Source organism: Trichomonas vaginalis, chromosome IV (assembly GCF_026262505.1).
Source record: "Trichomonas vaginalis G3 chromosome IV, whole genome shotgun sequence".
NCBI classification, from domain to species: Eukaryota; Parabasalia; order Trichomonadida; family Trichomonadidae; genus Trichomonas; species Trichomonas vaginalis.
Window position 1 is genome coordinate 21,829,818 of NC_067206.1, and position 25,729 is coordinate 21,855,546.

Consider the following 25,729-nt stretch of genomic DNA (forward strand, 5'->3'; position numbering starts at 1 on the left):
GTATTAAATATCATATAAACATAGATGGCAAATATTATCCAAGAGAAGAATATTCTACAGTTGAGGATATGAGGTCATACAACTTGACATTAGATGCTATGAACTTTAACAACAACTTCACAACAACCATTAACCCTGAAATGCAAAGTTCTATTATGCCATATGTGAAAGTATGGACTCATACAGGAGGTCAAAACACTCAATATACAAATGGAGACCGTTCAAACTTTTGGCTTGGCATTCCATTTGCTGACTCAGAAGACTTTATGGGTGGTATTTCAACTGTTGGTACAGTTCAAATACAATATACTGGTGACAGAGACGGTCCAGATGAATTGAAAGCAAAGAAGTTTACAAAACCAATAGCACTTTTCACGGAAGATGCTCTTTTGAAGATTCGTTCGATGAAACCTGCTGGGGCTCCTCAGATTGGTATAACGACAGCTTCCATCGAGCAGATTTTGGCAGCAGGTCAGTAAGTTGTTCTTGAACTGACTTCTCTCCGTCAAATATTGACAGTACGCCAGTTTTGAATATATTGTATTATAAACTTACCTTTAGAAATATCGGTCAGTTTTGTTGTTATATTTTTGTCTGCTTCAAGAACTTTCACCATCTCGGTTATACCAACTTTCTTTGCTTTATGAAAATATTTTGGTTCAGCAAAGACTGCTATTCTATAACATTTTCCATTGTTTGTAAAGAACTATCTGTCAATGAACTTGTATTGTTTGTGTGTGTAAACTTTGTTTTGCTTCAATTCGAAGAGATACTCAAATACGTCCATCTTTTTATTCTAAGTAAAATGTCATTTCCGAAAAATAGAAGCGTAAGTGTTTCAAAAGGTTTAATGGCGATGGCAGATGTGAAGTTAAATTCACCAACTCAAACAAACAGTCAAAGTGTTGTTGTCAATGTCAAAGACAGAGATGTTGAAGTGGGGAAACCATACGAAGACGAAGATGGTATAACAATAGTTCCTGTAAAAGAACAACCAACATACCCTGAAGTTAGCAGAGACTTAAGTTCTGTTGCAGATATTCGAAATGACTACCAACAACTTAAAGACAAACTTAAAACTCAGGAGAAGATTTGTCAAGCTTTAGGTTAATGTTAAACTTGGTCGAACACAACCCTGTAAAAGTGAACTCATATGTCATTGCACCTCATGAAATTTTGAAAGAACTATTGAAACTTTTGACAGAGGCAGACGATATAAACATCAAAGAAATAGAACCCGACATTGCTTGCTGTGGTGTTTCATATAATGTCATTGACAAGATATACGTTATGAAAGGAGGTGAAACGTTGAACTTAAAATATAGTTTCCCAGACGTCATAAAAATATTTGACGACCACAACATTTCATTAAAATTTAGTTGCTAAGTAAAAATGTCAAAACTTCTTGAAAGATGTTTGAAGAAAAAACAATATAGACTTTATTTCATGTAAAGGACTTTACACACTTTTGAACGATATGAAAGACCCTGTTTTGTTTGTTCGTGTAGACAAAGGAAAGTTCTATGTCTTTACAAAATATTTGAACTTCTTAGACAGAGAACTTCAAGAAACGCCATGTGAAAGTTTAGATGAAGTTCTTCTCCACTTTCAGAAAAACTTTTAAATATATGTAAATGGCAGAAGACATAGTGGTTTATACTATTACGACTAAAAACCCTGAGTCATATAATTCTATAACAACAAACTTACAAAGTCCTCAAGGACGATATTGTAAACTGACCTTAAACACGATGACGACTAAAGCCTGTTTTGCTCTTTTGACACCAGAAGACTTTGTTGTTGTGAATGGTAAAAAATACTCCTTTGAAGATACTTACTCAGATATACCACCAACAGGTTTTGTTGACTTATTTAATACTTTAAGGACGGATGTAACATGTGCTGCAACTAGAGCAGGTTTCATTATGTTTGGATGTCCGACTGAGTTTAGTATAAACGATATGAGCTATAATACAAAACTTATATCTGGTTTTTACTACCAACAGTTTCCTATAACAGGAAAAGGTGTCATACAAGGAATGTCTGTTCCATTGACTTTAAGTACACCTATTTTATATATTGTTTCAAACTTAGGTTCAAAGTGCTATTCGAATGTCGACAGAAACTACTATGACCAAAAGATACTCATGCGTATAAACAACACTTTCTCTGCTGGTTTGCCTATTGTTCATTCGAATGCAGAGTTTTCAGCTTTAGTAAACTCAAACACTTTAGCAAACATAAACTTAACCTTAGTTGACGCAAACTTTGTTCCTGTAAAACTTTTATGTCCTATGTATTTGTCAATGACGGCAGAAAGTTTCGAATTGGAAGATGCAACTGGTGAAAGTATTGTACTACAAGAACAACTTCAACAACAAATAGCTCAAGAACAACAAATGCAACAAATGGAACAAATGCAACAAATGGAACAAATGCAACAAATGGAACAAATGCAACAAATAGCTCAAGAATAAAAAAAATATTTTTTTTTTATTTTTATAAAAAAATGTACAGAATAGACGTTTCAGATTTTTATGACTTCCAAGCGTTCAGAAATATGTGTCCATTTCGAGACTATAACAAAGCAGTCGAGAATTTGAAACGTTTAGTCATTTATGTCGACTCTGCCCCAGAATGTTATGTCATGAAAGAATGGGATGTTGTCTTTAACAAACCAAGAGCGACAATAGTTTCAGAACAAGAATGTAAACAGAAACTTAAGAAAATAAAAGTCGTACAAGTTGGTATGAAGATGTTAGATGCTTGGGATATCTTATTGTCAAAGTTAGAAGATTTTTCAGTTCGTGGTATAAAGTTCTATACACCATCTCCAAACTTCTATTCTATCTTCACTGGATATAAATACGAACAAGTAGAATGGAAAGAAAATGTTATAGAAGCTTGGTTAGACCATGTCAAAGAAATTATATGCAATGGAAACGAAAGAGTCTATGAGTATATCTTATGTTGGTTTGCAAACATCTTACAACATCCAAGTGCTAAAAATGAAACTGCTCTCATCATAATTGGAAAACAAGGAACAGGTAAGAACACTTTCTTTACAGATATCTTATGCAAACTGTTAGAGGGCTATTCGAACCCGAATATGACAAACTTAGAAAACATCTGCGGTAAATTTAACTCTTCAATAGAGAATATGAAACTTATAGTATGTAACGAACTTCAAAGTATAGATACAACAAAAGTTTTGAACTCAGATGCTTTGAAGAGTCTTATAACAGACAAAGTTGGAGTTGTTGAAAGAAAGTATAGAGACCAAAGAGTTTGTGAAAATGTTGCAAACTTCGTCATGGTTTCAAACAACGCCGTTCCGATGAAGTTAGAAAGTTCTGACAGAAGATATGTAGTTGTCAGAACGTCAGAAGCTCATATGCAAGATACAGAATATTTTGACGACTTAGCAGAAACTTTGACATCTGACTTTTACAACCACTTGTTCTCATATTTCATGACATTAGATATTTCTAAGTTCAATCCAAGACAAATTCCACATACCGAAGAGAGACAAACATTGTTAGAAGCAAACAAGAGTGTATATGAACTGTTCATAGATGAAACTGACTTTGAGTGTTTAGATGAAAGGTCATTGTACGATTCGTATAAACAGTATTGTCAAGAGTATGGTTATATGACAGCGTCTAAACGAACATTCTTGGCAAATGTCAAAAGTCTTTTAGACGTACAGAATGGTGTATATACAAAGAAAAATTTTTCTGAGTAAATTTTAAAAAAAAATATTTTTTTATCCGATAGAAAAGATGACGAAATTCATCTCAGTCAACAAGTACATGTCAGGACTTAAAGAAGAACTAGACCCATTCACATATTTGAATGTTTACTTCTACCATTTTGAAAAGTCTCATTTGACAAAGTTTGGAACATCGAACCAGTTAAGTTGCTATTGTGACTAAAAATGGTGCGAAATTTGAAGACTTAGACATAGGGTTTGTTAACAGTCAAAGAAAGTTTTTGACAGAAGGTTCTCAAACTTCGAAGAAAGCATACAAACTTGTTTACCTTATGAACCAAAGAAAGCAGACGACTATGAATATTATGAGTCTAAGATAGTTGAAGTTCAAGGTAAATTGGGGTAAAAAGATTTTAGAGTCTAAGCCAGTGTTTGCTCCTAAAGAGGAAGAGAACATTGACATTGACCCAGAAATGTTCTAAAAATAAAATTTTTTTTTTACATTGTCATATCTCCCCTTCTCTGGTTCAGGTTCTTTCTTTCTCTTCTACTTTCTTTTCTTCTTTTCTCTCTTCTTCTTCTCTGGTGGAGTTATGTCAAACTTCTCAGAACCATATTTTTGTAAAAGTGCTTTGTCATTTAATAGCTCTTCTATTCTGTTTTCTATTCATTTCAAGAACAGCGCATGTGTCTTCTTTGCATTCTAAGAAGTTTTGTTGGACTTCATCTCTCCAAGAGGCGTCATCTCTGTCAACAAGTCTGTCATTGACAAATTTTAAGACTTCTCTGCTTAATGTTTTATGGTTCTTGTCATATTCCCAGAAACAGAACTTTAGAACAAATTCACCTTTCTTGTTTACACTATGTAAGATTTTATGGTCGACAGATGTTTTGCTGTCGAAAAGCTTGTCTCGAATATAGATAGCGAAATCGCTAGACATTTCCTAAAAGATAAAAATTTTAATTTTTTCTAAAAATATGTTAGAAAAAAAGTTTGCTGACATTGACAAGAAATTTGAGAATGTTTTAAATAAGAACAAGAGGAAGTTGGAAAATGCTCAGATAAAACCCATACATGACAAGTTCTTATTTGCTCAGAATGGTATAACAGGTCTAATTGCACCACCTGGGTCTGGTAAGACTTTCACTTATCTTAAAATGGCTGCACAACAACAAGAACTAGATGAGAAGAACCCATTCTATGAGTTAGTAGTCATTTGTAGTACTTCGGGTCAATTTGACCAAACCGTCAATTCGTTCAAAGATATTATTAAAAAGTCTAAGTTAGTATGTATAAAAGACTCTGAGTTGTTAGATTGGATAAAGAGTACCAAAGAAGAGTTTTGAAGTACAATGCTATAAATGAGTATGTCAATTCTAAGTTTAAAGACCCAAATGAGGAAATGCAGAGAATATTAGAGAAGAAACACTTCAGAAACAAACAGAAAGAGATAAATACATTTCGAAGAAATTGCAATCTTACGATTGGAAGACTTACCCTCATAGATGTCTTCTTATCTTAGATGACTTTGCTTCTCATCCTTTGTTAAAGAACAGAGAACAAGACATGTGTCGAATTCTTAAGAAGCTCAGACACTTTAACATCTCTGTTGTCATTTGTGTACAGACAGCAAAGAGTTTAAGTAAGGATGTAAAGAGAATACTTACTGACATTGTACTTTTCCCGGATTGTCCGAAGACGATTTCATGGAACTTATGAAAGAGTCCATGGCAGGTAAGTTTGACAGACATGAACTATGGGAGAAGTACAAAGTCATACAAGACCCTCATACTTCTTTCAGAATTCATATCTACGCAAACAAAGTTCAAATTGTAAAAAGTCAAGCGTAAAAATGTAAGTGTTTGAGTCTTAGTCTGTTGTGGTGCTGGGGCTGTCGGTTCTTCTGGCTTTGGAATGGACTCGGTTGGTGGTACGTCAGTCATCCGTTTGTGTCCTGTCGGATGGAAGGACTTTTCCTGTCGGAAAGAAAAACTTTTCCTGTCGGAAAGAAAAATTTTTCCAGTTGTCCGGAAAAATTTTTCCTGAAGGTCGGCCAAAAAGTTCTCAATTTTCGAAAATTTGAATGGTTTACGGACGAACAACAGGAAAAATTTTTCCTGTCGGAAGGAAAATTTTTTCCAGTTGGAAGGAAAATTTTTTCCAGTTGGAAGGAAATTTTTTTCCTGTTGGAAGGAAATTTTTTTCCTGTCGGATGGAAGGACTCGGAATGCCAGAAGGACTCGGACAAGACAATTTACCATCTAGAGCTACCTGAGCCATCTTTGGTGTCAAGCTTGAAAAATATATGGTTCATTTACTCTTCCTCTTTGAAGTTATCGAAATACTCTGTTATTTTTTCTTTCAGTAGCGGTAAATCTTCTTTGAATGTAAGTATTGTACAACCTTTCATATCATAGTGTGTTTGAGGTAACGTATCTTGAACTATCTGTTTAACATCTTCATTTGGGTGTCATTGAAATCGGTAAGTTTTCGCGATAGAACCAATTTCTGTCAGATTTGTAAATCTTAGCTAAGTCGTAAAAGCTTTTGTTGTTTCTTCTGACTAAATGCAACATAACCATATCTCTGTCTTCTTCATTTTCCATCTCTTCAGTGTAAATCATATACTTATAGTTCTTTCTTTTCCTTTTTTGGTACCGAACGTGGTATTCTTTTCTGTATGTTTTTGTCTTTTGCTTCAAGCTTGTTCTCTAGCTCTTCACGTTCTTGTCTATGAATTTCATCTAACATCATGAAAATATAACAAGCGTAACGAGGTGAAGCCCACATTGCAACAGCATTTACAAGAAGTCTATGTACATACCAACCTCTCAAACCATTTGGCAAATTTTGACGATTTTCGTACGGAATCTCGACCCGCGGTTTTCCGCGGGTCGCAAACATATGAGGAAATTCTTCTAAAAGTTCTTTTGTCTGTTGGTTTTCAAACCAATGATGTGCTTGCTTTGTAGAACGAAGAGCATTCAAAATACTTTGCATTTGGTACATGTCATCTTTGACCGAACGAATGAGACGTAACTGTTTGTTAAACTGTATGTACTCGTATTCTTCACTTATGGCTTCATGAACGATAGCAGTTGTTGTGTTCTCTGATGTTGACATTACTGTCTTTACATACAAAATAAAAAAATAAAATAAAAATAAAATTAGCGTTATTTTCTATCTTGTATAAAAGACCAAAAATAAACGCTTTACATGTATTTTTCAGCAACTTCGTCAAATACTTTTATAGCTTTCTCTATCTCATCTACTTCGAAAGTTTCTTTACCTTTCGTGGGAGCACCATACCTTTTCTCAAACTTTTCAAGTAGTTCTGTTTCAGCAGCTCTCATATCGTTAACGAACGCAACCTTGACTCTATTGACTATACTGTCATATCTTTGAGTTATATTATATGTTCTTCCTATCTTATATCTCTTTGTATTGAAGTCCTTCGGTTTCTGAACGATGTAAAGTAAGCCTTCACTGCAACGTTCCGTATCGAATGAACCATATGTTATGAAATTATATCCAACAACTGGGTCTAACCATAACAAAACTACTGGTATAAGACTTTTGTCGATGAGATATGCTGTAGTTCCATAGAATCTTACCGATATCAAAAGCTCAGGATTTCTTGTCAAAATTTTCTGAGTTGAAGCATTTCTAACCCAGTCCTTTGCTCTCTTTCCAGATAGTGTTAAAATGTCTGACAAAGAATATTTGTTGTATTTCTTTGAGTATCTTACGTTTAAATCACCTATTCTAACCACCTTGGTCTCATTGTCTATCTTTTTAACTGTTTCAAACTCAGTGTTTGTCATTTCCTGTTCTTACATACAAAATAAAAAAATAAAAAAAAATAAAACTAGCTTTATTTTATTTTTTCTATCTTGTATAAAAGATATGATTTCATAGAGTTTTTTTACGATTTTCATGAGTTTTAGGCGACCCCGGAAAAAGTCGGGGTCGCATTTTTTCACTGTTTTCATAGAGTTTTTTTACGATTTTCATGAGTTTTAGGCGTCCCTCGGTTTTCCGCGGGTCGCATTTTTTCACGATTTTCATAGAGTTTTTTTACGATTTTCGTACGGAATCTCTACCCTCGGTTTTCCGAGGGTAGCAAACATATGAGGAAATTCATGAAATTTGGTCATTTTTTCAGCAAAAATATATTTTAGGCGACCAGGTCCCTCGGTCCCTCGGTCAACTAACATCTTTTTGAAAATGGTGACAACATGACATTTTGACAACAACACAGGAAATAGATTTCATCGTACATGTTTTGTCATGATTTCATCGTCAATGAGCGTAAATCAGACAAAAATATATTTTAGGTGAAGAGGTGAGATCTCACCTCTTTTCTCACCTCTTTTCTCACCCCATATGTCCTTACTGAAAAAGTACGTGTTCCATATGTCATTTTACTCAGCAAAAATATATTTTAGGTGAAGAGGTGAGATCTCACCTCTTTTCTCACCTGTTTTCTCACCTCTTTTTCACAAGCGTCTTACATGAATTGTACGATGTATATTTGAAATCCTAAACAGTTTTGTAGCTTCTATTTCTTCTGTCAGTATGTCAAAAGTTTTAACAATGCCGAAGGTTTCTTTATATTTCTTCTTGACATCAGATAGAAGGAAATCGTCAGCTGTTGGATAGTTTTTGTTCAGAAATGCTAACATGTCCATTTTATCTTCTGCTGGTTTCTCTACTTCTTTCTTTAAGTCAGCATAGTCGTTTCGCATACGTTCTATCTCTTTGACGGAGTAGTTATATTTCCTCATTGCTGCTTTACATTTTGAACATTGTGGGTTCATTTTAGCATTGTACATTGAAATAAAACCTGCTAAAACAACTAAGGCGTCAATGGTTTTCTTTAACTCAAAAGTTGCTGGTTTTATCTGTTCGTTCCATACCTTACCTCTTTTATCTTTATCTCTTATCTGCCATACACATTTTGCAACTAACGAAACAAAGTTGTCGTAGGTCTTAAATTCTTCAGATTTGTATATGTCAGAGATGTTCTTATATAACATATCGCAATCTTTGTCCATGACTTTGTGGTTGCAATGAAATCCAAGAAACTCATAGTTTACCTTACGTATGAACTTCTTGGTTTCTACTGAGTCAGTTGCTTTGACTTCTATTTCATCGAATTCAGGAATAGTAAGCTTTTGTTGTTGTATTTCAGGAAGTTTAGGTAGATGGTCAATAATATCCTGCATTTCATAAAGATATTCTTCATTTGTTTCATCTTTTGCACTACAGTCTAAAACTCCTTGGAGAAGTTCTTGCTTTATCTTCTGGATTTCTGTTTCGAAAGTATATGAAGAAGGAATGAAGCTTTTCATCTCTACTAACATTGAAGTTGGGTTCATGACTAACGAGTTTGGTGCTGTTGTTGCTAACATGTTCTTACAATAAAAATAAAAAATATTTTTTTTAAAAAACTAACTTTTTTTATTTCGGGAAAATTCATGAAAATTCAACGGGTGAGAAAAGAGGTGAAAAAAGAGGTGAGATCTCACCACTTCACCTAAAATATATTTTTGCCGAAAAAAATGAGCTTTGGTTGAAAAAACAGGTGGAGCCATTTTTGGCTCGACCTCAAAACAGGCATTTTGTGAAGAATATACCAACCCGCGGAATTCCGGCGGTTGCTTTTTATACAAAACATTGACGATGAAAGTCTTGACAAAACAGGCATTTTGTGAAGAATATACCAACCCGCGGAATTCCGGCGGTTGCTTTTTATACAAAACATTGACGATGAAAGTCTTGACAAAACAAGCATTTTGTGAAGAATATACCAACCCGCGGAATTCCGCGGGTTGCTTTTTATACAAAACATTGACGATGAAAGTCTTGACAAAACATTGACGATGAAAGTCTTGACAAAACATTGACGATGAAAGTCTTGACAAAACATGTACGATGAAAGTCTTGACAAAACAAGCATTTTGTGAAGAATATACCACCCGTCGGAATTCCGGCGGTTGCTTTTTATACAAAACATGTACGATGAAAGTCTTGACAAAACATTGACGATGAAAGTCTCAACAAAACATTGACGAAGAAATCTATCTCCTGTGTTGTTGTCAAAATGTCATGTTGTCACCATTTTCAAAAAGATGTTAGTTGACCGAGGGACCGAGGGACCGAGGGACCTGGTGAGATCTAAAATATATTTTTGCCGAATTCAATAAAAAAAATGGTTCATTTACTCACAATATTTTTGTACAAAACGACCCCAAACTTTTAACCTCTCTTCTGCAGCTTCTAATGAAACTTTAGCGAGTTCATATTCTCTAAATTCTCTCTTTAAATCTTCTTGTTCCCATTGGTCTAGTTCGTATGGAGAGTCTCTATAACCAGAACATATCTCATGTTCATGTTCTATTTGTTTTTCATGCATTTTTCTAACTTCTTCTTCGAACAAAGGTTTTGCATTCTCTACTGTATCTTCAAGTTCTTCTTCATCTAATTTCTCATGAACTTTCTTGTCTATGGAGTCCAGAATTTTTCCAACTGCTATGCAATATTTTGGAGAAGCCCACATTGCTATATAGTTTACGAGTCTTGGGTCTACATACGTTCCTCTAACCTGTTTGATTTCATCGGGAATTCCTGCATGAACTGTGTATAAAAAGCAACCCGCGGAATTCCGCGGGTTGGTATATTCTTCACAAAATGCCTTAAAATACTCTTCCCAGGACTTATTTTCCAACAACCTTCTAAAGTCTTTCCTAAACTGCTGACATATCTTTGTTGCATTTATATAACCATCCTTGTCTCTACGTAAGACTTCAATACCGTTGTAAGTGCCTTTTGTGAATGTTTCGCCATTAGATTTGTTCGTGAACGTTTTTGCTTCGACTGTCATACTGTTCTTACAATAAAAATAAAAAATGTTTTTTGGTGGGACGTCGGACATTCGTTTGTGGCTTAACCGTCGGACATTGTCTTGAAACAGTACAAATATTGTCTTGAAACAGTACAAATATTGTTCTGAAGCAGTGCAAATATTGTCTTGAAACAGTACAAATATTGTCTTGAAACAGTGCAAATATTGTCTTGAAACAGTGCAAATATTGTTCTGAAAAAGTACAAGTATTGTTCTGAAACAGAAAATTTTTCTCACAAATTGAGAGCTTTTACGGGAAATTTGTTCTGAAAAAGTACAAGTATTGTTCTGAAACAGTACAAGTATTGCTCTGAAACAGTACAAGTATTGTTCTGAAAAAGTACAAATATTGTTCTGAAGCAGTGCAAATATTGTTCTGAAGCAGTGCAAATATTGTTCTGAAGCAGTGCAAATATTGTTCTGAAGCAGTGCAAATATTGTTCTGAAGCAGTGCAATGGACAACATCGAGCCACATTCAATACTTTTTCAGCACTTTTCCGTAGTTGTATATGAAAGACAATTCGAGATAAAAGTCATAGTATAATGGAATAATATGCTGCAGACCGTTTGTTGTGAACCAAACTTGAAAGTCAGAGAAACTGTTACTAGGTGGTTCGTAGAATTTAGAAGCAAAGTCATAGAAGTCCTTACCGATACACAGAAAACTGTTGTTGCTTGAACTGAAACTTGCATGACACATGACATTTTGAGGGTCAAACACGTTTCTATAAACTGTCAAATCTGCTGGTGGAAGTATAAATTTAAATGGACCATCTGGTGGTAATGGTTCGTTCTGGTTTAGTAACCGAAGAAATTGTGCCCAAGAACGTTTGTCTACTCCCCAATATAAAAACTCTGTATCTCTTGGAGGGTTAATTTCAATCTTTTGAAATGAAACGGTGGAATTCATCTTGTCGTATTCTAGCTTCAGATAGTATGTTCCATTTAGTAAAGAGTGGTATTTTTCTTGAAATTCCCAGTAGTATTTGTTTATTTGAGTTTGAAAGTCATTTAGAGTTTTTTCAAGACTTTCGTCTGAACGAATTGTAAAGATTTTCATTTCGTCAAATTTTTCTATTAGACCGTCAGAACCTTTATACTGACCGTGAAAATATACTGCGAACATGAATGCATTAGTTCTATTTGAAAACAAAACTCTTCTAAATCCTATTGCCTTTGCATCTGAAGGACTTTGAAGCCAACGAATTGGATAGTCAAACCTGTAAGATCGGGATGAAATTTCTTCATCTGAAATATTCCTACCAGCGTTTGTAAAGATATAGTCTAACGGTTTTGTATCTGCTACTTTTGTTCTTTGTTTTTCAACCTGAAGCATTTTATATATGTAAAAATATACTGTTTTAAAAACGTTTTAAAATGGTATGCAATGTTTTATTTCATGCAATGTTTTATTTCATGCAATGTTTTATTTCTGTGCCGTCTTCAAGTATTCCCCAGTACTTACGTTTGGAGAGGACATGAACTTCGGAAAATACCTTATCTAGCTTAAAACAGCCCATCTTTTCACCGACCATTCCCATTTCAATGAGTTTGTTGTATCCTTCTTCGTTCGTCATGAGCGCGTCGATGTTCTCATAGTAAACCACAACTTTGGATTTGACTTCGGAGAAGAATTTGTTGTAGTTGTCAAGGACTGCCTTTGCGAACTGAGGGTAAGACCAATGTTCGACAATAGGTTTTAATGTGGTTACTAAGCCACTTTGACCTTGAGTGAACTCGTACTTCAAAACAAAAGGAGAAAACCTTTCAACAAAGTTGTCGACCTTCTCATAGTGTTTACTCTTCATCTTTTGAGGTTTCTTAATGGAATATCCCCATGTCGAATTCATAAGCAATTTGAGTGTCATTGCAAGTTTGGGGTTTGAAGCTTTCCTAATATCATACATTTGTTGTATGACTTTTCCAACTGTATAGTTCCTTCCCGGGAACTCACCATCTTCGTTTGGAATTCCAGTCGGGATATATTGGACAAACCTCATGTACGCAGCGTTAAGGTCGACATAGTATATCTTTTCGTTTGAGTCGAACTTGTCGCATCCAATGGGTCCAGTTCGTGGAAATTCAAGTGAGTCTCTTATCTTTTGAGAAACCTCGCCTGTTATCTCATAAACATCGTCAAAGCAACCTGTTTCATATAAAACCTTCTGACCTAACTCAGATGCTCTCCAATACAATTTGACGTCGACTGGATGTCTCAAATGAAGTTTGTTTATAGCATCTTGAAGTTCTTGCAACCTCATTGGAAGTTCTTCTGGTTCAGGTTGGTATCCGAACAATCCAACTCCTTTTGGAACTGTGTACTTCTTTTGTGCTATAACTTTGTCCGGAACAATTTTTGGTCTCACTAACAATGAAAAGTTTGTTTCGTCTTTTGGTACAAAAGTTTCTGTCAGCTTGTCATCTGGAATTGGTTCCAACAAGCCTTTCTCGAAAAGAATGTTAACAGCTCTGACAATGTTGCACTTGCCTTTTCCGAACAATGGGTTTGTAAGACTTTCGTTCAACATGAAGTGGTTGTGGACAAGTACAATCTTCAACCATGGCAATTTGAAGTCAACAACATAGTCGTCGTGTGAAGAACCTTTCTCAGTCGGAATGTTGACGCGGATATTGACATTTGCCAACGGTGCAATCTTTGTCAATTGACTTCTGAGAATGTACCTTGTTTTCACACATGACTCAAGATACTTCATCTTCTCATCTGTAACAAGACCAGAGTTCCTGAGACATGTAAGAATACAAGGTTCATTGACAATTGTTTCAATTGAATTGTAAATTCCATACCTTGTTAAGTCAATGTCAGACTTATTTCTGAAGGGGAAGTATCCAGCATGTTGTCTGACTGCTTGAGGGTTAGGTTGGTACCATTCGAACTTCACGCTTGCAATTCCTTCAATTGCATTCAAAATATCTGAGTCGGAGTCAACCATTTGTTCTCTCTTTGTAGTCTTGAAAGCGTCAAGAAGTTGTGCGGCTGTTGTGACATTGCCATGTGCATAGTAAATATGACCATCTAAATCTGTTACGGTTAGTCTGAGATTGTATCCTTTCTTATTTCCGTCTTGTATGGCAGCAAGTACACCCATGAAGCCTTCTTTGTTCTTTCCTTTGTCAAAGTTTACTGTAAAGGTTCGCCCAGAAGTAATTTTACTTCTAACTTCACGATACTTTTCATATGCATATCTTGTTCTTTCCATGGGAGCATGTGCGTCTTCACCCTTCCCTTTTTTCCGTCTCAAGGGATGCAATTGTTCGTCATGTTTCCAGTAGAATCTGGCAAAGCCGTCGTGTCCTTCAACTTGAGGTTCACTAACATCGAAAGGCATGTCCATAAGCCGTTCTTCTTCTAACCTCTCTAGTCTGTTTGGATAATTTGCGCGTGCTGTTTCTAGGTCCATTTCATAGCGAAGACCAGACAATTTGTCATAGACTTTTATGGGTCTTCCCTTCCTATATTTAAACTTCTTCGAAACTCTCCAACCATATCTTTCTAACTCTGCTTTTATTCTAGCAGATTTTCTATCCATTCTATACGGGGGCATTTCTATAAAAATAAAAAAAATGTTTTTCCTTTACTTTACATAACCACCCGCTGCCATAAGTCTTTGACGCCAACCCATACCAGCTAATGAAGGTTGACTTGGTTTAGTCTCCAAACTAAACTTTGGTTTTGGTTTATCTTCAGTTTTTGGTTTTTCTTCTTCTATTGGTTTTTCGTCACTTTTCGGTTCATCTGACTTTACCTCACTTGCTGGAACAGTTGTGTCGTCAACATCTTCATAAATGTCATATGCCATCTGTTTCTGTTTTCCTTTCAACTTTTTGTGTTTGTTGTAAAGTTTAGAATATTTCGACTCTAAGTCAATGAGATGTTCTATAATGAACTGTTGGTCAGTGAAGTAAACTTTCCCATCTGTTGTCTCTTTAGCTCCTTCAGACTTCAATATTTTATTTGTGAGAGTCTGTTTCTTTTTTGAGATACTTGCCGTTCCATTTTTATGAAAAGTGACTTTGTAGTTAGAGTTTGTATTTCCAGACCTGGCACTTTCTATTATTGAATTTTTCTCTTCATCTGTAAGTTCTTTGACAGGTTTTGACAATGGTTCTGAACTTTTTGTTTGTGGTGTCAAATCTACCGTTTCAACTTCTTCGGTCATTTCATCTCAGTAAAAAATTTTAGTTTGGTTTGTTTTCAACTGGTTGTTGAGGTTTTTTAAGTCGGTCTAAAACTTCCTGAGGTATAGGAAAAACTTGACAAACACGTGGTTGTGTAACTGCTGGAAGCCGACAAAGCCATCTTGAGCCCATTTGTCTCAAAGCTGTATTGTTCATTTCATCTCAGTAAAAAACTTTACATTCCCCACGTTTGAGGCGGTTGAGGTTGGTTGTTGTTTACCCACTGTTGTGCATGGTTATATCCTCTGTTAAAGAATCTTTCACCTTGGTCCATGTAGTGCCCTGCTTGGTTATAGTAGTCATTTGCTTTGTTATAGTAGTTTCCTGCTTGTCTTCCTACATTGTCCATCCATCCTTGAACTTTTCCTCTTGTTTCAGGATTTGGAATAAGATTTGCTGCATCTCGTGCTACCTCCCAACCTTTCTGTACAGTTTGTATAATAGGTTGTGCTTTCTCTTTCAGTATACCTAATGTACTCAAAATCTTCCTTCCAATTCCAAATGCACCTCTGGCTAGTGTTCCCACTGCGGGTAAAAATCTAGATGCGACTCCTGCTAATGCGCCAAATAAACCCATTTCTTATGGGTTAAAAATGACGAATTCAAACAAGGACCCGTATGTTTCTAAGGCAACAAAGAAAGCACTCATGGTAAAAATCTTTAGTTCAACACCAAATGCTTGGTTTATGGATATCTTGGAAAACATTCCGAGGTATAGAGAAGATGGACCACCATACTGGCTAATATTTGTTGGTCAAAACACAAGATACTGTGAAGCCATACCATTACAGTCCAAAAATATTTTAGATGTGAAAACTGCTTTGACAATATTCGTTGACAAATACCATCCAACAAAACTGACATCTGACTGTGAAAGTTCTTTCAAATCAGATGATATTAAAAACTATCTGCGTTCAAAAAATGTAAACCAATATTTCATTGTCGACCAAAACCATTCTGCTCTTGGTGTCATTGACAGTTGTATAAAAATCTTAAGAGACTTAAACCAACCACAAGGTGGTGAAGCAAATGAAATGTCATATGACGACAAGTATAGACACTTCTCCATGGCAAAGATGAGACAAGTTTTAAATATTTACAATAGCCGTAAACAAAAAGGTTTGGGAAACCACTCCCCCGAAGAAATGAAAAACAACCCCGACTTAGAGAAAGACTATATATTTAATAGTTTAGTCAAAAGAGACAAACAAGAAAGAATGCCGGGCTTCAAACTTCAGAAAGGTGACAAAGTAAAAATAGAAATACCTAAACGCGACCCATATGAAAATACTATTGACTATGACAACAATGGGAACCCGACAGGTACTCACGTTCGTGTTCGTAAAAATAGAAGAAAGTATACAAGAGAATATTATGAAGTTTTAGGCAAACATGGCAAAATGTACAGACTGCAAGCAGAAGATAAAACTACTATTGTCAGACCTCGTTTCAAACTTGTCAAAGTTCAAGGTGGTATACTTTCAAAGACAGTTCCTAACAAATATAAGACAACTCCTGACGAATATGCTAAAGAAGTTGAAAATGACGACTAAGCATTTCTATACCATGCGTAAACTGTCATGTATGGTGGCATGTAGTCTTTACTTTGTCCCGTTGTTTGCGTATACCCTGAAACGAAATGTGTATGGTTTCCTCCTTCCTCAGTGTTACTCAAGTAACAATTTATAGCAAACTGAACGTTGTCTTTAACATCATATCCTTTACCTTTTGTCATTCCTGTCCAATCCCAATATCTATGCTTATGCCCACCTTCTCGAGATGTAGTTAAACTTACGTAGTGACTGTGCGCAGGTAAATTTGCACCTGAAATCGTTTTACTTCCACCTGTTTCCTTTGAAGAGTTTGCACAATACAAAAACCTGTCGACTATTTGAGTCCAAGTTCCGAGACCAAGTACTACTTCTGGTCTGGTAGAGTTCATTGACGTGTAAATAGAACCTATAGGATATAGTGTTTGAAGTATTTCTGTCTTTAACGTTTGAAGCTCTGTTTTGTCAGCTTTTTTATCATATAAATCTTGAGCAGTGAATTTAACATTGTTTTCATCCTCCATGACATAGACATTTCTACATCTAGTGTATTTCATCGTCGTTATGTCTTCATCCGATGTTAAACCTTGTGGAAAGTTAGGAGGTTTCCAATTTAATACATCCCCACCAGTTTCTTCAACCGTTCCTTCAATATTTTCTATACCAACAGTTGCGAAGAAATCGTGTGTATGGTTCTTATCTGCCTTCTTTTCAAGGCTAACGTTTAAGTCTGTTATTTCAGAAGATGTATGTGTATGTCCAACGTCACTTTTCCTGTTTAAGGTTTCTTGTAAGTTTGTAATATTTGCAATGGTATGTGTATGAGTCTTTTTAGAATATTCGTTTTCAGCTCTTGTCACTTCACTTGACATTTTATTGTCAACATATGTTTTGTCTGCTAGTTCAGGATGAGTATGTTCTTTCGTTGCATATGTTGCATCTGCTCTGTCATGTTCTTCTTGAACTTTTTCAATGACATACTCTTTGTCAGCTTTGTTGTCAATATCTGCTTTCAAAAGAAGTTCATCTATAGGTTTCTCGTTTAAAGTTCTTTTTGTTGGATTTATACAAACAGTATGGTTCTTACTGTCTTGAAACAGAAACTCGTCTGTCAATGGGTTTATCGTCAGTTTTAAGTTTCCTTCTTTCAATGACTCAGATATCTTAGAATAGTTTGAAAAGTTTGTTGTGTTCTTATTTAGAGCTTGCAAAATGAGTTGTCGGTTGTGTTGTATTTCTCTCATAGACGCTGTTTCTTTCGACATTTTTATTCTAGATAAAAAATGCTTTCAATAGAAAAAGAAAATTCAAGAGTTGCTACAACTAAACCATTAGATGAACTTTTTACGAATGTAGGTCAAAAGTTTGAGACAGAGACCGTAAAGCATGAAGGCTATCGTTTTGACTACCCACTAAGATGGTTAAGAGACCCATCCGTCACAAAAGCTATTGGCTTTCGTAGAATGAAATTCATTTCAGAAGCCATACATGGTTTCCCATTTACGGTCGCTTTTGAAATTCGATACTATAACAAAGAAAAACGTACGTATGAGAAATTTGAACAGGGAAAACTTTTACAAGTGAATTTGCTTGTAAACTTAGAAACAACTCTTCAAGCTTTTCAAGAAAAAATAAACGATATCTATCTCGAATATGCAAACCAGTTTAACATTGACGAAGGAGAGTACCATCTCGATATTTTATATGACAGGAAAAATGCAACTGTTAAAATCAATAGAATAGAAGACCTTGGAGAAGACGTTTATATTTCTACAAAATATAACAACTTGGCATGGTATAGATTTTTGAGGATGTTAAATCAGCCTGCAGAATATCCAGTACACCCGAACTTTTATGAAGTCGAAAACCCTAATGGAACATATGAAAATGTTTTCGACTCAGATGCTATTATAGTTCATGCTTCATTTTCTGGTGCACAAAACTCTTTTTTATGCTTGGCAAATGACTTTTACGAAAAACCTACAAAGCTATATGAACCACCAAGTGGAAGTATTTCAGACTTTCAAGTATGGTTTACAACAGATGGAAGAAAGAGAATAGTTCCATTATACTATGCGTTTTACTTAGAACTTAGTCTCATATACAACTACTATCGAACGGTAAAAATATAATCTTTTAATACGGTTGAGGTGTTGGATTTGGTTGCCAACTAGACTGTGGTGCAGGTTCAGGCTGTTGTATAACAGGAGCTTGTTCTTCTGGTTCAGGGTCTTTAGGTATAATACCAACGAACTGACCTACTCTTTTACCAATATTTTTGACTCCGTTCCATACTCCTCTTCCGACAGATTTTATTCCATTCCATATACCTCTTCCAACTCTTCTGAAGAAGTTTCCAATACTACTGAAGAAACCCATTTTACTATATGTAAAAATCTAATGTCCGCCTAGTCTCTTACGTTTCCTGTTGAGTTCCATTGCATTTTTTAACTGGAGCTCATACATTCTATTTCTCCTCTGGTAGAAAACATACTCTGGGTCAACTCCTGTGTTCGCGTCATCTGCATAGAGTTGTTTATATCCCACTTCGGGGTTTGTATAAAACTCTTTCCATCTCATATTTGCATACCATGGTGGTAAGCCTAACGCAGCGTCATTTGACATGGCAGTTTGCATTTGTACATCTGTTGGCACTTGACCATAGTTTGCCATTGCAGTTTGTATTCTAACTTCATTTGGAATATTCTCTGGGTTTGGTTGTCCAGGTTGCTGTGCATTCGCTAAGTTCTGTGCGTCCATTTAATATTAGATAAAAATATCTCTTACGAGTACATATGCTGAACATTTGCAGGCAGTGGTTCATCTTCATATTCTCTGTACCTTTCTGCCACGTCAAATAAGTAAATGACACAATGGAAAAAACCTAAAACAAGAAGTCCTATTTCAAACCACATTTACTTACCAATAAAATTTCTTTGTTATGACACTTTTTCCGGTTTATAGGACCTCTCTCATATTCTATCTTATCGTATCTAAACTCATAGTCATGTATGTCCTCTAACCATCTCATAACACTTTCCAAACCACTTTTATCGGATGTAAAGTAAAAGCATGGATGGTTATGTAAAACGTCTAAAGTTTCTAAAGAGTCTCTCAAAGTCCAGTCTACTTGGTATTGAAAATCGTATGTGTTATAGAACGGCGGGTCTACTATAAAGAAAACATTTTCCTTGTTTTTATATTTTTCATACAACTCTGTCCAACGACATCTCACAAACTCTATACCCTCAGTATATTTTTCTATGTTCTTTTTGAAAACCTTTGTATAGTTAAGATATAAAACGTTTGACATAAGTGTTTCAATGTCATGAACTCTTATAGAACCACTATACAATAGTCTAGAAGATATACTATCCCAGTCAATATACTCTGCTTTTTTCAAAACCTCTCTGACAGTATTTTTCTTATCTAATGGTATACGTTCCATCTTACCTATAGGTATCTTTTCTTTTAACTCTTTCAATATTTTGTTTGTGTCTGGTATATGTTTGAGACGGTTCATATAGTTGTCGAAGTCATTGCATATAATCTTTGAGTCAGGAAATACAGTATGGCACAAATGGGATATATAGAAACTTCCACCGAACAAATCTACAAATGTTAGACCATTCGGTAGTTTCTTAAGTTCTCTCAATAGAATATCTTTACATCTACTCTTATTTCCAAAGAAGGGTAACGGTGGTTTTGTAAAATTCATTTTATATCTAATAAAAATGTTTTTTCCCTGAAAAGTGACAGAAAAGTGACTGGGGCTAGAGGGCACGAAGTGCCTGGAAGCCCCACTACCTTTTTTTTTTTTGAAAATTGTTTTCATTTTAGGAGAATATAATTTTCCTTTTCGAAAATTTAAAAAGTGAGACGCGCAGGATTCGAACTTTTTTAAAAGTTGATTTAAATATATTCTAGTGTGTATTCTAAGGATAATATCATATTTAAAATAAGAATATACTAGTTTAGGTGGTATAATTTTTTTCGATAAATTTGAGAGCATACACGTTTAGGGCATCAAAAGTGTCAATTCGCTCAGCGAAAGCCGAGCTAGCTTCGTTCTCGAAAGAATAGGGAAGGAGTGAAAGAGAGTGATACAGATGTTGACACATTCATATCATTTCAACAAATTTTGATCAAATTGAAATTCAATGAAATTCAATTCACTTCATATCCTTCAGTCAGTACATTGACATCCTTCTACATCACAATGATAACTCGTGCATCAATAGTTCTACAACTAACTCAGAAAAAACAAGATTTTTCCTTCCAGCTTACAGCTTTTAAAAAGTTTCGATAATAAAAATCACTCTACTCTTGTTTATCGATATGTTGTGATAGTAGGTAAACGTATTCTTATCGATATTAATAAAAATATTTTTACGAAAATCTGAACCAATTACAGAGTTATTCATAAAGTTTATGATAACTGTAATTACTTCATCTTTGTTTAATATTTGAATAAACAATTTAATTTAATTTGCATAATTTTTTTTAGTTGAAAGACAGGAAACTTAGTTGAGTTTGTATTATTTTTATCGCTCAATTCTCATTGTATCATAGAGAGAGTGATCCAGATATTTAAGATATTTACAAAAAATTTATTAATTTGATTAACAAATTTTAATCAAAATAGCAAAAATCTATTTGATAGCTGTGTATGAAACAATAATTTTTATTTCAAGCAAAATCAATTATTTTCATCTCAACGTATAAAATTGTCAATTTTATGAGAATAAATTTAAAATCTCATGAAATATAAAGGAGAGTAATATTTTTCAATTTTCTTTTTTTCTTTGTCTCAAATATTTTCTGTTGGGAATTTTCTTGTTATCAAAAAATAATTTTAATATTTGTTTATTTCATTACATACAATAAAATTTTAAAAACTCTATTTGTTCACAAGAAAATTTTTTCCCTTCATATGAAGAAACATTTTGTTCTCCATTTGATGCTGAGTCTAAATCTCGATTTTTGATTTTTCTTCTTTCCAAATTTCTTTTTTCCAAATTAGAAGTTTAATTCAAATTTTCAATAGTTTATATATTTTCTCAAACCGTCTTAGATTTTCTCACTTTTTAGGGATTTTCTCTCAAAATATACAAAAATAGTAATATCAATACATGTGTCTAATATACTTTAAAACCATCGTGATAAAATTCAAAAACGAAGAGTTCTTCTCTCCAAATTTTTTTCAAAATCAAAAAAATGAGATAAAAAAGCATGTTTGGAAAATTCATTTTTAGCATTTTAGGAATTTTCTCACTTTTCTTCCAAATTGACATCCTTAGCCCAATACATTCATAGATAGCATTTCTAAGATCGAGTTAAGATAATGCTTTATTAATAATTTGATTCCTAGCATTAAAATGGTTTGTTATTTCGTGTCGATAAAATGGAATGATAAATGCTTGCCTCGAAAAATACTGTTAAAACTGATAATAAAAATTACTATTTTGAGCTCATATTTTAAGAAAACTTTCATATTGAAAAAAAAAGCAGATTCCTTCCATAAAATGACATGAATTGTGCATACGTAGTTATTTTTATTTTATTATTTTCTGTATATTTAATACTAATGACCTGAATATTTTCTTTATTGAATTCAGTCCTTATGTATTAAGTAGTGTATTGAAAAACAACTTTTTGATAGATAGTCAGCAATATTTTAATCAAACAAACAAAATTTATATAAAAAATATTAATCCCAACTTGTAATTTTCGGTTTTGAAGCAAATGGATCAACAATATTATCAAAATCAATACTTCCATCATCATCCCATGAATTTTGGACTTTCTTCTTTGGCAGTGTTGTTTTCTTCTTCGGAGGTGGAGGATTAAAAGCATCTTCTGATGGATCATCCCATGAATTATTATCAAATTTCTTCTTCTTAGCTGGTTGCGGATCGATCTTGAATGCATCTGAAGAATTATCCCAATTCGAAGTATTTTTCTTTTTGGCAGGTGCCTTTTTAGCAGGCTGTGGATCGATCTTGAATGCATCTGATGAGTTATCCCAGCTTGTAACCTTTTTCTTCGGTAGAGATTTTGTTTGAGGAGCAACTCTGAAAGCGTCTGAAGAATCGTCCCAATTTGTGGCTTTCTTCTTAGGTTTTGGTGCAATGTCTACTTTAAATACATCATCGTTATCATCCGCCCAAGATGATTTCGGTTTCTTCGGAGTAATCTTCTTCTTTGGAGGAGATGTGACCTTGAAAACATCATCATTGTCATCATCCCAGTTTTGGACCTTCTTCTTTGGCTTTTGTTGAGGCTTGATATCATCGTCCCAATTAATTTGAGAAGATTTTGGTTTAATTGGTCTCTCTTCAATGGAATCTGGTTTAGATGTGTTTTGCTTTGGCTTTTGGTCGATCATTTCCTCCTTTTCTTGAGAATTAGTAAATAATTCTTGTTTTGGTAAAGGAATTTCATCATTATCTGGAGGATTGGCCTTAATAGCAATCTTTGATTTGGGGGTTGCTGTTATTGCGAACATATCGTCCTCATCATCAAACTTGGATTTCGTAGGCGTGGCAAGATCAGTATCGTTTGAAATTTTTGGCTTGGACGCGAAGGGATTTTCAATGTTGTCAAGATCAAAGGAGTCCGATTTATTGTTTTCTTCTTCTTTCTTTGAAAATTCCAATTCACTCTTTTTCTGAATATCGATACCATCATCAACAACCATTCCTGTGCTATCAACTGGTGATTTCGTAATTGTGAGCAATGGATTGCTTCCGGTAATTGAAGATTCTGGTTTGATATCTTCAATTTCGTTCGCAATTTTCGGCTTTGATTTGAATGGATCAATATTTTCGTCGAATGTATAATCGTCTGGTTCTTGTTTCTTATCTGTTTTCTTTGGAGAAATTTCGACTTTCTTTGGAGAAGGAGTTATGGGCTTCTGGATGCTATTTTCTTCACTGATTCCCTTATTAGTGGCTTTTTGAGCTGCTGATTTATCAGATTCTGGAACTTTGGCTGAGATTTGGTCTTGATCTTTCGGATTTTCTGAGTTCTTTGTAGAAGTTTGTGATTGTGGTGGATCTTCATCTTGTTCCTTCTGTTTAATCTCGATTTGAGAAGATTTGTCTTGATTTTGGTCATTATTATTTTTAATTTCTGGTTTGATGACTGTGTTAGTTGATGGTTTCTGCTTCACTTTAATTTCTAGCTTTGTTTCTTGAGGTAATTCTTTATTTTGAGGAGAAACATTTTCAGATAATTTAACTTCCTTGTTTTGAGTTGATTTATTTTCAGGTAGAACTCTTTCTGGTTGTTTCTCATCGGATTTTTTACCTGAATCTGCTGGAATTTGTACTTCTTTGGTTTGAATTACCAAATCATCACCAGCTTTGTCAGATTTACTTGGATTTTGTTCTGGTTCTTTGAATTCTGTAGTTGTAGTATGTTCAGCTATGTTCTTGCTGTTGAAAGGATTGACAATTTTGACATCATCTGAATCATCATGAAGTTTTTCTGCTTGATGTTGTTTGTAAGCATTAGATACCTCTGAAGATTCGGTATTATATGAAAAAGATTTCTCAGAATCACTTGATTCCTTATTATCAATTGAATTCTTTGGTAAAATAGCTGCGGATTAAAGTTTCCGTATTCTTGATTATTGTCTGAAGAATCAATCTTACTAAATGATGTTTTCCGAGAAGATTTTGAAGATTGAATTTTTGATGAAGAACTTTTTCGACTCGGAGATGGAGATTTAGAAGATTTGGATGTTGTTTGTGGCTTTGGAGTTTCATACTTCATAGGGATTTGTTTCTCCAACTGACTTTTAATATAATTCCTCATGATTCCATATTCAGGATCTTTTGTAAAGTCTGAAGAAAGGTCTTCTGTCCTTCCATTGTTCTGAAGATTTGAATTAATAATTTGAACGGCCTTGGAAATTTGAGATTCGTCGATTCTTGGGGTCTTCTCCTTAGATAAGAAGAATCTTGCGCGTCGAATTGGGTTCGTAACATCTGTAACAGGTTCAATTTTTAATTGATTATCGTAATCGTAAGATTTGCGAGGTGATGTACGAGAGACATGTGGGGATTTTGGTTTCTTGTTGAATATATCATCACCTTTTATGTATTTTGAGTCATTTTCTGTATCATAAGATTTACGAGGAGATTTTCTTGATTTTGGTTGATACATTTGTTGTGATTCGGATGTATCTTCTTGATATGTATAATTTTGCTGTTCTTTATATTCAAAATTATTTGGTTGATAAAATGGAAGATTTTGTTGTGTATTTGCTCTTTTTTCTAACGGCCTTTCTTCTTGTATTATGCTTTGTGTCTGCATTGCCTGTATATCAATGACATTTTCCGTTTTTGAAACTTTTAATGGCGATGGAGGAGTTTTTGTTGGAATATTCAATTCAACAGTCGAAGAATTATCAAAGGGAGTATTTGTGTAAGCAGGTCTTGATATTAAAAGTTCTTTTTTCTCAGCAAGATCAATTCCATGAGATTGTTCAATAATAAAATTGTTTCTAGTAGGGGAAGGATCTTCATGGAATATCCTTGGTTTGGAGATTGATAAATTTGGGCTCGAATCTTGAACATGGAACGGATTTAACATTTTTTCTTGTTCTTTCCATAAAATCATTGAAGATGAAAGCTCATCACAAGCCTTATCAAGATCATCATTCAACTGCTTTCTTCTTGAGTTTTTCTGCTTAGTTTTTTTAGTTTCAACTTCTTGCTCTAATTCTGTAGATTCTTCTGGTTTATTTTGTTTTGGTGCTTGTTCTTGTTTGATGTTTTCCTGTAATTCATTGATTTTAACGAGAATTTCTTGAATATCATCCGTCTTTTTCGGAATTTGAATTCCTCTTATAGCATTACAATGTTCTAACAATGCTGGATGCTTATTTTGCATATGTATATCGACATATTGGCGAGATTTAAACTTTTTGCTGCATACAGGACATTTGTCACAAGAACCTAATGTTGTTTGTATCAATTCTTCTGCTTTTTTAAGTGTTTTCGATGTTTCACGGTATTCTTTTTTGACTACTTTTAGTTGTGACTCTGTTTTTGTTAGTTTTGATGTGTATTCGTTATTTGATTTTACAAAAATAACAAAGAATATTGGAAAAGCTTGCAAAGTTTGATACAAAGCGGGTGATTTAGAACCTTTGATTCATCTTTATCTACCTTAGCATGAATTAGAAACCGTATTAATGCATTAACTTTTGTATTTTCTTTTTCTTTCTTTAATTCTTTGATATTGCATGATAAAACATAGTTCTAATCAAAGGATTCCCCTATGTAGTTTGTAGGATCGTACCTTGGTGAAGTTGCAAACACTCCTCCTTTAGCAGAATCGTATCCTTCAA

The 25,729-nt window shown here is 34.4% G+C and overlaps 14 protein-coding genes and 4 pseudogenes across 18 annotated transcripts, besides 1 other annotated feature; 5 read left to right on the forward strand and 13 right to left on the reverse strand.

The window, feature by feature from the left end:
* Window positions 1-17,441: part of a mobile genetic element that runs on past the window's edge.
* On the forward strand, window positions 857-1,386 carry TVAGG3_0143620 (annotated as a pseudogene). The gene has a single exon. A coding segment is annotated over exon 1 (530 nt).
* TVAGG3_0143630 (uncharacterized protein) lies at window positions 1,635-2,477 on the forward strand (the record flags this gene model as incomplete). Its single annotated transcript, XM_051224398.1, has 1 exon — window positions 1,635-2,477. The coding sequence occupies one exon, from the start codon at window positions 1,635-1,637 to the stop codon at window positions 2,475-2,477; it is 843 nt and encodes a 280-aa protein (XP_051109384.1).
* On the forward strand, window positions 2,510-3,591 carry TVAGG3_0143640 (uncharacterized protein; the record flags this gene model as incomplete). Its single annotated transcript, XM_051224399.1, has 1 exon — window positions 2,510-3,591. A coding segment is annotated over one exon (1,082 nt), but the record flags the coding sequence as incomplete, so codon positions are not given.
* On the forward strand, window positions 4,871-5,563 carry TVAGG3_0143650 (annotated as a pseudogene). The gene has a single exon. A coding segment is annotated over exon 1 (693 nt).
* TVAGG3_0143660 lies at window positions 6,035-6,836 on the reverse strand (annotated as a pseudogene). Its single transcript has one exon. A coding segment is annotated over exon 1 (802 nt).
* TVAGG3_0143670 (organellar and viral DNA polymerase type B) lies at window positions 8,502-9,127 on the reverse strand (the record flags this gene model as incomplete). The annotated part of the gene is made up of 1 exon (XM_051224400.1): window positions 8,502-9,127. A coding segment is annotated over one exon (626 nt), but the record flags the coding sequence as incomplete, so codon positions are not given.
* Window positions 9,937-10,599, reverse strand: TVAGG3_0143680 (uncharacterized protein; the record flags this gene model as incomplete). The annotated part of the gene is made up of 1 exon (XM_051224401.1): window positions 9,937-10,599. One exon carries the CDS (start codon window positions 10,597-10,599, stop codon window positions 9,937-9,939), a length of 663 nt encoding a protein of 220 aa, XP_051109387.1.
* Window positions 11,097-11,957, reverse strand: TVAGG3_0143690 (uncharacterized protein; the record flags this gene model as incomplete). Its single annotated transcript, XM_051224402.1, has 1 exon — window positions 11,097-11,957. The coding sequence occupies one exon, from the start codon at window positions 11,955-11,957 to the stop codon at window positions 11,097-11,099; it is 861 nt and encodes a 286-aa protein (XP_051109388.1).
* TVAGG3_0143700 (DNA/RNA polymerases family) lies at window positions 12,031-14,169 on the reverse strand (the record flags this gene model as incomplete). Its single annotated transcript, XM_051224403.1, has 1 exon — window positions 12,031-14,169. The coding sequence occupies one exon, from the start codon at window positions 14,167-14,169 to the stop codon at window positions 12,031-12,033; it is 2,139 nt and encodes a 712-aa protein (XP_051109389.1).
* On the reverse strand, window positions 14,215-14,799 carry TVAGG3_0143710 (phage tail repeat-like family; the record flags this gene model as incomplete). The annotated part of the gene is made up of 1 exon (XM_051224404.1): window positions 14,215-14,799. One exon carries the CDS (start codon window positions 14,797-14,799, stop codon window positions 14,215-14,217), a length of 585 nt encoding a protein of 194 aa, XP_051109390.1.
* Window positions 14,819-14,974, reverse strand: TVAGG3_0143720 (uncharacterized protein; the record flags this gene model as incomplete). Its single annotated transcript, XM_051224405.1, has 1 exon — window positions 14,819-14,974. The coding sequence occupies one exon, from the start codon at window positions 14,972-14,974 to the stop codon at window positions 14,819-14,821; it is 156 nt and encodes a 51-aa protein (XP_051109391.1).
* On the reverse strand, window positions 14,994-15,395 carry TVAGG3_0143730 (uncharacterized protein; the record flags this gene model as incomplete). Its single annotated transcript, XM_051224406.1, has 1 exon — window positions 14,994-15,395. The coding sequence occupies one exon, from the start codon at window positions 15,393-15,395 to the stop codon at window positions 14,994-14,996; it is 402 nt and encodes a 133-aa protein (XP_051109392.1).
* TVAGG3_0143740 (phage tail repeat-like family) lies at window positions 16,368-16,925 on the reverse strand (the record flags this gene model as incomplete). The annotated part of the gene is made up of 1 exon (XM_051224407.1): window positions 16,368-16,925. One exon carries the CDS (start codon window positions 16,923-16,925, stop codon window positions 16,368-16,370), a length of 558 nt encoding a protein of 185 aa, XP_051109393.1.
* Window positions 17,442-17,831: 390 nt separating the features above from the next.
* TVAGG3_0143750 (uncharacterized protein) lies at window positions 17,832-18,500 on the forward strand (the record flags this gene model as incomplete). The annotated part of the gene is made up of 1 exon (XM_051224408.1): window positions 17,832-18,500. One exon carries the CDS (start codon window positions 17,832-17,834, stop codon window positions 18,498-18,500), a length of 669 nt encoding a protein of 222 aa, XP_051109394.1.
* Window positions 18,501-18,504: 4 nt separating this feature from the next.
* Window positions 18,505-18,747, reverse strand: TVAGG3_0143760 (serine threonine-protein phosphatase family; the record flags this gene model as incomplete). The annotated part of the gene is made up of 1 exon (XM_051224409.1): window positions 18,505-18,747. The coding sequence occupies one exon, from the start codon at window positions 18,745-18,747 to the stop codon at window positions 18,505-18,507; it is 243 nt and encodes an 80-aa protein (XP_051109395.1).
* Window positions 18,748-18,765: 18 nt separating this feature from the next.
* Window positions 18,766-19,128, reverse strand: TVAGG3_0143770 (uncharacterized protein; the record flags this gene model as incomplete). Its single annotated transcript, XM_051224410.1, has 1 exon — window positions 18,766-19,128. The coding sequence occupies one exon, from the start codon at window positions 19,126-19,128 to the stop codon at window positions 18,766-18,768; it is 363 nt and encodes a 120-aa protein (XP_051109396.1).
* A 157-nt stretch (window positions 19,129-19,285) lies between these two features.
* On the reverse strand, window positions 19,286-20,086 carry TVAGG3_0143780 (phage tail repeat-like family; the record flags this gene model as incomplete). The annotated part of the gene is made up of 1 exon (XM_051224411.1): window positions 19,286-20,086. A coding segment is annotated over one exon (801 nt), but the record flags the coding sequence as incomplete, so codon positions are not given.
* A 1,866-nt stretch (window positions 20,087-21,952) lies between these two features.
* TVAGG3_0143790 lies at window positions 21,953-25,729 on the reverse strand (annotated as a pseudogene). The gene has a single exon: window positions 22,079-25,269. A coding segment is annotated over exon 1 (3,191 nt).